Below are 11,970 nucleotides of genomic sequence, written 5' to 3' on the forward strand. Positions count from 1 at the left end.
TGAGCACCTGCTCCAACCCATGGATATGCAGCATTCAAGTGTCAAACAAGTGTGGGTAATGAAACACCTTCTGAATAATAATGCATTTTTTGGTGTAGATGCTTGGAAAATGAGCTGAATGCCTAGAACCAGAAAAGTCAGGAATTTTAACAGCAAGAGTTACTGCGGCACAAAATATTGTGTTTTACGGACTGGTCTGTACCTGCGAGAGGCGAAAGCTGCTCTGGCTACCCTGGAGCGGAGTGACTGCAGAGTCGTTAGGTCTCCAGTGCCCAGAGCCAGTCCTCAGGTACAGGGAGTCCAGCGCAGTCTCTGCAGTGGGCCCAGACTGCGTGCTGTCCATAGCGTCCTGGAACATAAAGGAAAAACTTGACTGTCTTGTGGATATAATGTGACTGGCAGGTTTGAAGCATCAAATCATAGTGAGTACTGCACGCATTTATTTTCAAAAGATTGTAAAGACTATTAAAACAAATGTGCAATTTATTGTAGTTAGATTCAAATCAAATTACAAACCGTTACAACTCGACTAACGCTGTACAATTAATTGTATATACATTAGGCCCCACAGGATATCATTTAAATGATAATCTGTTAAATCCCAGATTAATAACCGCACTCACACTTTCCTCTGTAAAGCACAGATCTGAGCCCCTCCAAGTACCCACCAGTGCCTCCTGTCGGTCCACGCTCATGCTCATGCTCCAGTTGACTGGGGAAATCCTGGCAGCGCTGGCCGGGGCCTCGGGTGGGGAGCTGGCCTCGCCTGTTCCCACCGGGCCCACGCGGTCCCCCATCTGACACACACACACACACACACACACACAGAATAAAAATGACCCAAATCCCATTTTCGATGGACCTACAACTTTTTTTACCACGTTTCCATTTAGGTAATCTAAGTGGTTCTAGTTAAGTGGTGCAATTCTTTATATATTGTTAAAAATGAAGATCCATCGTGCATCACTTGACATTGACTCCTTTATTCTGTAGAGGTCCCTCTATTCTGTAGAGGTCCCTCTAACAGACCCTTCCCAGAGTAGCCAGCCTGCTGTGGTTCTACCAGTGGGGCCTCACCTCCGTGGGCCTGGAGAAGCCGTTCCTTCCGAACCCGGGCAGCTGGGAAAGACCCAGCGCTCCGTCCTCCCCGCTGCTCCCCACGATCCCCAGCCCCCGCAGGACGTCGTAGGTGGTCGCCGGGAGAGGGGCCGCGGACCCTCCTCCGTCGTTGCCGCTCTCGTCGCTGCCGCTGCTCCCGTCTCCGCCGCCGCCGTCGCCTGGAGGAGCAGGAAACCAAACCGGCAGGTGAGCTTGACAGGTGACGTGAAGGGACGCGGGCCAAGAGCCACAACGTGAACAAATGTACACATGGGGAAAATAAACTAGGAAAAGTTTTGATGGAGATTGAAAAAAAAAAAAAAATTTAAACACGCACACACACACGCATTCACACACACACGATTTTCGAAAAAGTAAGAAGGAAAGATAATGACTACCTAAATAAATGAGTACGCCTAGAGGTACCACAGTCCCTGAATTACAGCAATAACGGTGTCTGCGGCTGAATAACTGTCAAATCCAACATGGTGAATCTTTCAACCCTTTGTTTTTTTACCTGTGACAGGAGGGTTGATGACCTGTCCCTCAGCAGAACGTCTGTGTTCGATCCCTGAGGCAGGGGGTCCGCCCCGGCCGCTGGACGCCTCGTCGTCTGAACTGCCCCCCTCCAGCCCCGGACGGAAACTAGGACGATTGCTCTCACCCACCTGCTCTCACACACACACACACACGTGTATTCAGGGATACAGCATGTGAAAAAAAAAAAAATGGACTGCACTAGACACGTGGCTTTTGGAGCCACTCAAAGTGCCTTCCTTTTGTTGCCTTCCTCTCCTACAGTAGGGTTGGCTATGCAGGTCGACGCCGACACCTGGATGCTTTAGCTAGCAGGATAGAACCATTGGCCAGGTGGATGTGAACTCACCAGCTGTCTTGAAGTGCTGGGCAGCAGCAGCTGGGTCCTGGAGGTGTTGTTTCTGGAGGTGTTGGTCCTGAAGGAGTGTGCCCTGGCCGCCTCCAGCTCGTCCTCAGTGTCTTCATCGCTTGCTGGGCATGAGTCCATACCTGTAGCGGCAAGCCGCACATCAGGCATCTGGAAGTCATCCTGGAGGAAACACGGAGGAGAAGGTGCACACAAGGTCTTTTGGTTAAGAAGACTTAATTGACTTAAGACTAATGAATAACAGTAGCACAACACAATGGCATTTCAAAATCAATAGCAACCTGATCGTAATCATCCAGGAACTGCTCCCGATTCTTTTCCTGCTCTATAGAATTTGTGTTTGAGGTCCTATTAGGCAATCCTGACAGCCCCTGGAAACGTTGGAAAAGGCAAAAATCACAAGTAAATGAAAAATACTGCTTCCATCTGGCCAGTTGGACAGCTGGGAGAGACCATGTCTATGATTGAATGAGAGGCTGGAGGCTCACCGTAGCAGGGATCTCTTGGCCTTCCACTTGGCCTCTCTGCATGGCCGGCGGGACGAGTGTCTTGAAGTAGAGCTCCAGCTCATCGTCAGGCAGGTTGTTCAGATCCACCTCATCGTCTGGCGGTCAAAGATGAGATCCTTGTTTAAAACCGGCGTCACCTCCTTGTATCACTAGTCTGCCTCATTTAATTTCTTAAAGTCAGAGAACCAGTCTTGAATTAGGAGGCTGAAGGGCAGAAAACCCACCTGTGAGGTCACTGTTGATGCTGTCCACGGACATGAGCTTTTCATTGGCCAGGAAACTGGCAACACTGAAACCGTCGCTCCCTGCCTCGTCACTTGCTGGGCCGTCTTCTTCAGTGCTAGCTTGGAGGGGCTGGGCCTACGTGGACGGACATGTGACGAGAGAACGAGGGGGAGAGAGACTTTGGTGTTGAAGAATATCCGGTAGCATTATGAACAACCACCCATTCATAAAAGTCCTGCACAAACATTTCATCAGCTGGTGATTATATAATGCAATGGAAAAAAAAAAGTCTTTCCCATAAGGCTATTTTAATGGCAAACTGTACACTTACAATGAAATATAATTTGAAATTCTGACACCATTCTTTTATCAAACCTTCTATAATGTAGACCCAGTTCCAATTCTAAACAGACCAAACACATCATGTTCATCCTGAATATAAATGACTATACCTTGGTGTCCATGGTATCCCTAGGCATGTACTGTGCGAATGTCAGGAGCCCTGTAGAGAGATCTGTCAGGACACAAAGACATTCATGGAAATGTTCAAAACCTAGGGAAAAAATTTAGCAACGGCCCAATCAAATTGAAGATGACAAACAAAGATGACAAACAAAGTGTCTGAAATCCGGCTACACTGATGGAATGCGTCGTGCAACCGGGTTGCAGAATTATTTTCGATAAAAAGTAAAAAAGGAAATGTGTCAATTTCTTACCAGATCCTAGATCTGTGGCTCGCCCTTGAAGAGTCATTGATTTGAATGGTTGAGAGCCCCGTGCACTGGATTGTGACTCATCCATGGGAATCTTTACCAGCATATCCATGAAACCATGAGCTCTAATGAAGTCCTCTGCATTGTCCCTGTGGCACAGATTGATTGATTGATTGTCTTTATTTCTAACATGTAAACAATAAAAAAACATGATTATCAATCAATGAATGATTATCAATTGATTATTAATAGATGAAATAAAAAAAATAAAAAGAGACAACATAAAAAAAACACAAAGAAGTAGAATTAAAAAAACTTTTTAAATGCTCGAAAGGGATGCAGATAAGGATGTAATCAATTAAACTTATAGAAGATACAGAAGGACAAACGCATATCAGAAATGAGAAATTATATTGAGGGCAATCTTGTTTATAAATTACATTAGATATAGCAACAATTATCTATGACATCTCAGTCATGGCTAATCTTTCGCAGATGTCTCAAAATAATCCAACATTAAAATAACTGTCAAATGTAGGAAAAAGTAGAGGGCATTTATCTCTTCATCATGAAGGAGAAAAATAAAATGAATGACACACAAACAGTCTCGACGTGTAGGTAGTTACTCACATATCATCCTTAAAACTGAGGCAGAAATTGGCCTTCTCTCCAGTAGATGACAGCTGACCCCCCTCCAGGTATGACACATCATCCACATTCCCTCTGCAAAACAGGCACGATGAACGTGTGTTACCCTCTTAACCATCCAGATAAGAGCATCCACTGGCATTCAATCAAACTGCATGTGTGATGTCAGAAGAACATGCAATACGCACGCACGTTTCACTAATAAGGGCTACTACAGCATCCAAGCACACTAGACATACCTGATGTCAGCCCCAGCTCTAATCTTCGCTACAGTAGACGCAGCCACGGGAAAGCCGGGGCCTGAGCCCAATGTCACGTTCCCACAGGGCACAACAGGGCCACTCGTGCTATCCAGGGAGCTGGAAAGGAAGCTGGGCAGCGGCTCATCCTCCAAATTGAAAAAACTGTCTGCCATGTCGAGTCAATCAAGGAGTGGCTTGAACTCCAATCAGGGAAGTGTCATTTTAAAACAAACCTATAAAAACATAAGTGTCAAGTAAAGAACCCTCCTATAACACCAGCTCAAACGACGCAGTGATGAGTTTAGCCTAGTGTGGAGGACTTTTGCTTCCAAGATCAACATGCCACCACTCATATCATTTAATAAACTACTGCGTTATTCTGGGCATGAACGCAGTGTGGATCATTAGCTACTCGCACACTTAAAAGCACGGTCCAGCTGTGGTAATTTGCAAACGAGCCACATAAAGTCAAATTAGGAGAGCCAAAGGCTAAAACACTTGAGCTTAGCTGGTCGAGTTCGGCCAACGTTACTTCAAGTTGTGTACATAATTTACAACAATTGAAGGGAGTTTTTGGGACATGTGTATATTTCAAAACAACATATCGAACATCGGCCCACCACTGGTGTAATATACTTGCTTTTTATAGAAAACGTGTACCTGGAACTGATGGTGTGTTGATTAGTTACAACTTACTGATTGAAGTCGTTTTTTGCAGCGACACTTTGGTTCTTCCTAGTCTCAGAAGTAAGTATATTTTACTTGATACGGACAACAAGCAGATTTCGATTCACTTCAAATCCTACAAAGCAGTTATTTCACATTTAACGCGTCGTCTACTTTGATAACATAAATAACAAACAAGCGGTGCAACAGTTTGTGATGCCAGTGTTCACAGGAAGCCCGCGCATCGTCACTTCAAGGAGGCGTGGCTTTGCCGGGTTACGTCTGCTTTTATTGGCCAAATAAACTCAAAGGAAGCCTAAACTGAGAGAGGAACCTGATGTCTAGCGTTATACCGGTCTACCGCAACAAATAGCGGTCTCTTACTTCCTGTGTACGACCGTTAACAGTTCCTTGAGCTAGGAGATTTACAACTTGAAGAGAATAACAACAAAAAAGACACGGGGATTAAATGTGGATATTTTAAGACCATTTTGAGAACGCAATATCCGAAACATTTAACGGAAACTGATATCACTTCCTCTCTCGTCTTTGCCTAAACCCATGTAACGATACGGACCGCCCTCTCTCGAAAATAACGCTTATTTCGAGCATCCCGTTCCCGTTAATCCGTTGTCAGAGTGCGCCTGGGAATGAGATTGGCTCGTCACAGAATTTAATCTGAATTATCCGACCAATTGACCACATTTTAAAACAATAGACTAATAAACATCATTTCAATCACTGGGATCCGATTAAAATGTATAGGACCCAGCAATTAACATTTGCCGTTGCTATGGATGAAAAGCTTTGATTTATATTCGTGTCATGTGTTCTGTAGAGCAGCTGCAAGGATAGTTTAGTATGCAGACAGCTGCTCGCTCGATTGCAGTCTCAGACATTCCAACTTTAGCAACACTATTACAATATGAGATCAGAGTTTAAAAGGAATAGTGGGATTTCAAACCACCATGTAAGCAATCAGCTTCTGACATAAAGATATAGCATTGTTAATTTCATATCATGTGAAAGTCTAATCTTTTCCATTGAGAACAGATTAAGGACACTTATTCCAAATGGAATGGGTCGAATCAAGAGCATGAACTCTCTGTGATGATGAATCACAGTCTTTTTTCAGAATGGCAGCCGTTTCACGTGGTTACTTGTCATCCAGTTCTTAATACAAGCAAACAAACCCAATGAAACACTCCCAATAGTTAAAACAACCGTTTATTCCCCTTTCAAGACGATTTGGAGGATATAATAATATAATTATTTGGATAGTTTGATCAGGAGGATATATGTATATTAGTTTAAAGGGGCTTTATACATGCACCAATTTGGAATACGAAAAAGCATATTTCTACAAAAAAAGGATTGTCCAAGGGTCAGATTAGGGTTAAATTGAATTTCCAAAAAGAAAATTACTTTTGTTTACGAAAGATATGTATTCTTCAACACAGACCCCCTGAAAAGAGGCAGCAGCTGGAGTGGAAATATAGAGGAGCCCTCGTTATTCATTGGGCTTCTGCTTCGGGTAAAGACAGAAGAGCTTTGGAGTACAGTCTGCGGAGTGAGGCTTGCTGCTGAGGCTGAGCGGGCTCAGCATCACAGTGCTCTATGAGGGAGGAGGGCGGCAGCAGGTGGCCGGACCTGGAACCAGCCCTGGGCGTTTCCAGCGGGGGAAAGAAATACCTGAAGCAACGCCAAAAACGGGGACAGGCAGACAGGGGGGGGGGGGGGGTGAAAAATAGGACGACGTACAGGACATATCACAGCGGGTATGACAAGACGTTGAAGACAAGGGAAATTATAAAAGGATGTTGGTAAATTGTGTATATATGTAAGATGGTGAACAAGCAATGAAAACTGTATGTAAACAAGTAAAAACAAGAATTTTATTTTGGCAGCGTGGGAAGGGCTGTGACATTAATGTCCATATGCCAGCCCAACTGACCAGAAACATGTTCATCGTCAAACAGGTCGTTGCAGAAGGAACTATTTTAAAGCTAGCTTGTTAGCGTTCCCAACACCCATGTCCACATGGAGACACATCACTTCCCTCTGGCTACAACACGTGTGGGTTCGGCCCAGGAGGAGACATTAGTAATAAGCAGGGTGCTGTTGGTGCGCGGTTGAGTGGGTCGGTTTCCGCAGGGGTGGAGCAAATGGGGTTCTCATACCAGTCCTGTGGGGCATGCAGCAAGCGGTACACCACCACATCAATTCTCGACAACCCAATTCATACACATACAATGCAAGAAACTGATTTAAAAAATGTTATTTATTTGAATAGGGTCACGACTCACAACCCCCCCCTCCCAACAATAATGCCAAGCAACGTCCAGTCATTATGTTATCCAGCTTCGCAAGCAACCAAACTTATAAATCAGAAGTTATTGTGAATATAATTACAGCCATATACAAAAATCCAGAAGGAAAAACATGGCTCAAAAGACCATACTACAATTGGTATTTACACAATTAGTTTACAATATAATGTATCATTGAAGCTATATCTGATATTGTATTGTCAATGTGTGCAAATTTTGGATTGTTCAATTTAACAAATCCCAGTACACACAATTCATTAACTCTGAAACTATAGGCCTTCCATGCTACTTCGAGACGTGATTCCTGTTTAGTGTGTTAATTTGGAAAGGGATTGTCAAGAAAATGCTGATAAACCTGCGAGGTTAGTCAGCCTCTCAAGTAAAGTAGCAAAAATGCATTGTGTTATTGCATTGGTAACCTCACTAAAGACACCTTAGTCGCTTCAAATTAACAAATATTCATAAACTTTAAAACATCCATAAGAGGCACTGAATTCATAAACATTTTTATTTGCCCTTTTTATTGTACACAAATAAAGCAGTTAGTTGGACCACAACAGACAATATGATGGGAATGTGCATCCAATGTGGTTGAAACAAAAACAACTCAACCTCACTGCTGTGCCAACAGCCTGTGAGCCAAAAGCAAAAGAAATAAAACAAGCCAAGCTCCTTGCATGAGTTGTGAATCGGTTTAGAGTCCGCTGGGGGTCAGTGAGCTGTTCAGAGTCCCAGTAAAGGTGAGGAAGTAGCCAGTCGTCAGTTTTGATGACAGGGGGGGACGAGGTAGGGAAGGAAGGGGGGGGGGGGGGGGGGGGATGTTGGCCGGGGCTGAGGCGAGTGGTGTTAGAACACACCCCACACAGCACCTACCTGCCCGCCGTGGTCCCGTTCAGGATGCTCTGTGACGCCTGCACGCTGGAGCCCACCACAGTGCTCATGGCGGTGGGCTGGCCCGAGGTCCCTGTCAGAGGGCTGCCGTCTCCCTTCAGGATGCCTGTGCACTTCCAGTTGTCCATGTAGTTGGCTGTGGGGATGGAATCATAGAACGGGTCATCACAATGGATGTGAGAGGATAAACGTTCAAATCAAACAAGTTTAGATTGTCAGAACAATAACAACATTAACATATATTTGCATTGCTTACTCAAAAGTTTTCAATATCAATACCCCATATTACAAACTATTCATATTGCACACTTAAAACCCTACAGGGGGACGCGGCAATCAAATATGTGTGTTCAATCCAAGAGGCTCAAAAGGGCTTCAGAAACATAGTTTGTTTCAACCCACCTTTCCAGAGACGCACGCATCCGTCGTCTCCAGAAGAGGCCAGCAGAGTGCTGGTGATGTTCCAGCTCACGCGCCACACCTGGGAGTTATGGTTGTCAAACTGGGCCATGATCAGCAACTCAAACTTGGTTGGTCCCGATGAGGTGCTCTCTTTTCTGTCATAGGGGTTGTGAGTAAAAAAGGAGTCTGTTATCTGAGATAAGACCCAGATTGTATATTTGAGGTGAAAAGACAAACTACCAAATAGACTTTTCTATTTTAATTAAAATCGATTTATGAGTTGTTGTTCTTTACAGCTGTCTTACCTGTTAGGGATAGAATTTTTGCTTAAGGATTAAATCACATCCATTATAAATGTTGTCCTGTGCTTACATTCTGATTGCATGTAGATATAAATTAACATCCGTCTCCCCTCAAATCTGTATTTATAACAGTGAGAATCAGGATTTCCCTCAAAGCAGAGTTCCCTACCTTAAAGGTACCAGCTTGAAAATTCTGACATCCTTGGTTGCGATGGCGAGCACGTGGAAAGACCTTCCCAGGTTTGGGGCGAACGCAATGTCATGCACAGCATCTGTCACGGTCATCAACGTCTCCGCTTTAGCATATTTCCTGCTTCCAATTTTGGCCAGGATCAAAACAGAACAGACATATTTTGAATAGATCACAGATGAGGGTCACTATATCTGTACCCAGGTCTCTGGTATAGTAGCAGTAAAACTGACCTTGTGTTCTCATTGTACTCGTAGATCTGGACCTTGCCGCCATACGTCACATTGCTGTCGTCACTGCCCACCGCAATCATTGGGGGGTGAGCACGGGAGCTGGGGGAGGGGTTGTGAAACACAGCTAAATAAATGGCAGGCATATGATCTACAAGCCCCAAGAATCGCTATACTGCTACACTAGACTGGGTAGCCCCGCCCACTCTAACGGCGATTTGAATTCACCCTGCAGAAGGATCTGGAGAAGAGCAATACATTTCTTTCTGCTTCCGATACGTTTTTGCGGGAGGCAACACCAACCTGGCTTATCCCACCCCTGACGCGCTATTGGCTGGTTTAACACAAAGAAGACAGGGAAGCGGCGGAAAGCAGCCACTTGCGTACAGAGTCTGTTGAACTAGGCCCGATTATCACGCCTCTTGAGCTGAAATGACAGCAGCTTCCCCCGACCAACGTGCAATCTACGATTGAGCTTCTTCTGGCAATAGCCAGGCTAGTGCTATACCCTACACTGAAAGGTGCCACAGATCTAAAAGGAAGGTCGACATGTACGGTACTCAAGTTTTCTGGTTCAATAGGTGTTAAATTTTAGGATATTCTCAAAATCTCTTGCAATTATATTATTTAAATATTATTGTATAATAAGTAACTGCATGATAAATTTAGACTTAAAACGGTATACCAAATAACGGAATACTAAATGTACACTTAATAACGTGTCTTATGTATCTTTTATCTGACAGAATGTTTCAATTTGCATGTGTTAAACGGTACAACACTTTCAGAACCCAAGGTAGGAGGTACTTAATGGTCTTGGGCGGGCACAAACACAGACCTGGAGGGGTTCCAGGAGATACAGCTACAGCTGAGCTTGCAGGAAATCTCATGCTGCAGGGACCACTGGCTGAGGTTCATCACGTCAGGAGCCTCGTAGATCCGCACCACGCCGTCGGCGGAGCAGGTGGTCAGCATCAGACCCATGTGTTTGGGGGCAAACTTAACGTCCGTCACCGATGTCCTGCTGTCAACCAGAGTGGTCCGCTTGATCTGAAGTCACAGGAGACATTTGAATCACACAGGGGAACAAATGGTGCCAAAGTCCAGCTTTCGTTAGAACCGTTATGTCCCCTTAAAACTCCTCCTTGCTAATGTTAGTTTATAAACAAGTTTGTGCATCTTGTTGAATGTTTACCAAGAAGATATAATGCATATTTTCAGTCAAACATAGGTTAACACAGAGTGTTGTCAGAGGAAATCCGGTCAGATCAGCAGTAAGAGCCCAACTCGCAATAACAACACTATTTGAATAAAAAAATAGTGTAAAAAAATAAGTTAAATGTAGGCTTTATGACTTCAACAGACAGGAATATATACAAACCCAATGACTCTGTCCTCTCTGTTTGTCATTAGACTCCCCAACAATCTCTTCCCACACAGCAGCCGTTCGGTCAAAGGAGCAGGACGCCAGCACCTGCCCAAACTCTGGATGAGCCCAGGTCACCCGCCACACCGACCCACTGTGTGTCTGGCAAGAGGGGAATTTTTTATTTATTTTTTAAAAAGGAAAGACGATTGGACATAATGCATGTTTTTGTTTCGATGTCCTTATGTGACCAAGAGGATATCAAACCTTCCAACTAGCTGTGCAGTGCCACTCTCCGTTCTCACTTTTGTCCCAAACCTGAGGAGCATCAGAAATGAAACGCATCAAATACGATCGAATCAAGCAACTAATGCTATCATACATTCAACAAGTACTCCCGTCTAATCTGTCTGGAAACCGATGCCTCAAGATTTGACGAAAACGTCTAAATGTCATGTCCGTTTGACAACGACAATCACATGAATTAATCAACGCTGTGCTCCATGCTTGCGAGTGTGTGCAGGTCTGGGATGTTTGAAGTCACTCTGCATGATTAGCACAACACTAACTAACGAAAGGGGCTGGCGGAGTTACCCCATGCGAGAAAAAGCTACCGTGTCAAAAAACAATCGAATGATAGCAAACAAACACGTACGAAGCAAGGGTACAAAAGATATGGCGAGCAATATTAATGGGAGGGCGAGCAATATTAATGTGAGGCTAATGGTCCTCAGCTAACGCTAACATTAGCAAAAACATTACCTTCACACTTTGGTCACTTGAGCAAGTAGCCATTCTGCGACCGTGGAAATCATATGATACATCGTGGATTAAGTCTTTGTGATCTGCTGCGATGCTGCGTGCCACAAACATGATTCGTATAATTCCAAAACGACACCTTATCAGAACTACTCCAGCTCAGGTTGAGCTAAGCTAGCAAGATGTCATGTGTACTTCTAGTGTGGAGTTGTGGTTGGCGCCGGGCGCTCGAGTCAAAGCCAAGCAGAGACGTGAGTTTGCCGCACGGTGGCGCAGGAACACCTTCTTCTAGATGGGACCTTTTAAAAAAGGACTGTCAAGAGTAAAGTAAAAATCTTTCATAGGTCAACATTTTAAAAGATACGGTGCAAGAGCAATAATTATTTCATTAAGAAAAGTACAACTTAAATAAATGTTTACTTCAGTCAAACGCTGATTTTACTTGATGTATTAGGTTGCCATATTTCATTCAATCCCCTATTTGTTATTATATAA

At 44.2% G+C, this 11,970-nt stretch overlaps 2 protein-coding genes across 2 annotated transcripts in view; both read right to left on the bottom strand.

The window, feature by feature from the left end:
• The window catches only part of cep192 (centrosomal protein 192), a 28,945-nt gene extending 23,396 nt beyond the window's left edge, over positions 1–5,549 (bottom strand). The window contains exons 1-13 of the mRNA XM_056601802.1: positions 5,036–5,549; positions 4,337–4,572; positions 4,080–4,172; positions 3,453–3,598; positions 3,189–3,250; positions 2,736–2,871; positions 2,491–2,606; positions 2,284–2,373; positions 1,985–2,164; positions 1,616–1,766; positions 1,078–1,277; positions 669–797; positions 203–349 (exon numbers count right to left, since the gene is read on the bottom strand). Of these exons, the coding sequence (XP_056457777.1) occupies positions 203–349; positions 669–797; positions 1,078–1,277; positions 1,616–1,766; positions 1,985–2,164; positions 2,284–2,373; positions 2,491–2,606; positions 2,736–2,871; positions 3,189–3,250; positions 3,453–3,598; positions 4,080–4,172; positions 4,337–4,512 (1,626 nt within the window). The 5' untranslated portion in view covers positions 4,513–4,572; positions 5,036–5,549. The remainder of the gene's footprint in view (positions 1–202; positions 350–668; positions 798–1,077; positions 1,278–1,615; positions 1,767–1,984; positions 2,165–2,283; positions 2,374–2,490; positions 2,607–2,735; positions 2,872–3,188; positions 3,251–3,452; positions 3,599–4,079; positions 4,173–4,336; positions 4,573–5,035) is intronic.
• A 718-nt stretch (positions 5,550–6,267) lies between these two features.
• Positions 6,268–11,732, bottom strand: seh1l (SEH1-like (S. cerevisiae)). The gene is made up of 9 exons (XM_056601803.1): positions 11,479–11,732; positions 10,984–11,034; positions 10,732–10,878; positions 10,189–10,400; positions 9,354–9,452; positions 9,100–9,240; positions 8,629–8,783; positions 8,209–8,362; positions 6,268–6,697 (listed from the first exon to the last, which is right to left on the bottom strand). The coding sequence occupies exons 1-9, from the start codon at positions 11,587–11,589 to the stop codon at positions 6,520–6,522; spliced, it is 1,248 nt and encodes a 415-aa protein (XP_056457778.1). The 5' UTR covers positions 11,590–11,732; the 3' UTR covers positions 6,268–6,519.
• Positions 11,733–11,970: the final 238 nt, after the last annotated feature.

The sequence above is a fragment of the Gadus chalcogrammus genome, chromosome 11 (genome assembly GCF_026213295.1).
Source record: "Gadus chalcogrammus isolate NIFS_2021 chromosome 11, NIFS_Gcha_1.0, whole genome shotgun sequence".
Classification (NCBI taxonomy): Eukaryota; Metazoa; Chordata; class Actinopteri; order Gadiformes; family Gadidae; genus Gadus; species Gadus chalcogrammus.

Bases quoted from the DNA above. Each gene is read 5' to 3' on its own strand.
- seh1l (XM_056601803.1), bottom strand. From the start codon at position 11,589: ATGTTTGTGGCACGCAGCATCGCAGCAGATCACAAAGACTTAATCCAC. The intron at 8,784-9,099 runs GTAGGGAACTCT...CCCCTATGACAG, and splicing joins TTCAAGCTGGTACCTTTAAG to AAAAGAGAGCACCTCATCGG. The intron at 6,698-8,208 runs GTAGGTGCTGTG...GCGTTGCTTCAG, and splicing joins AACGGGACCACGGCGGGCAG to GTATTTCTTTCCCCCGCTGG.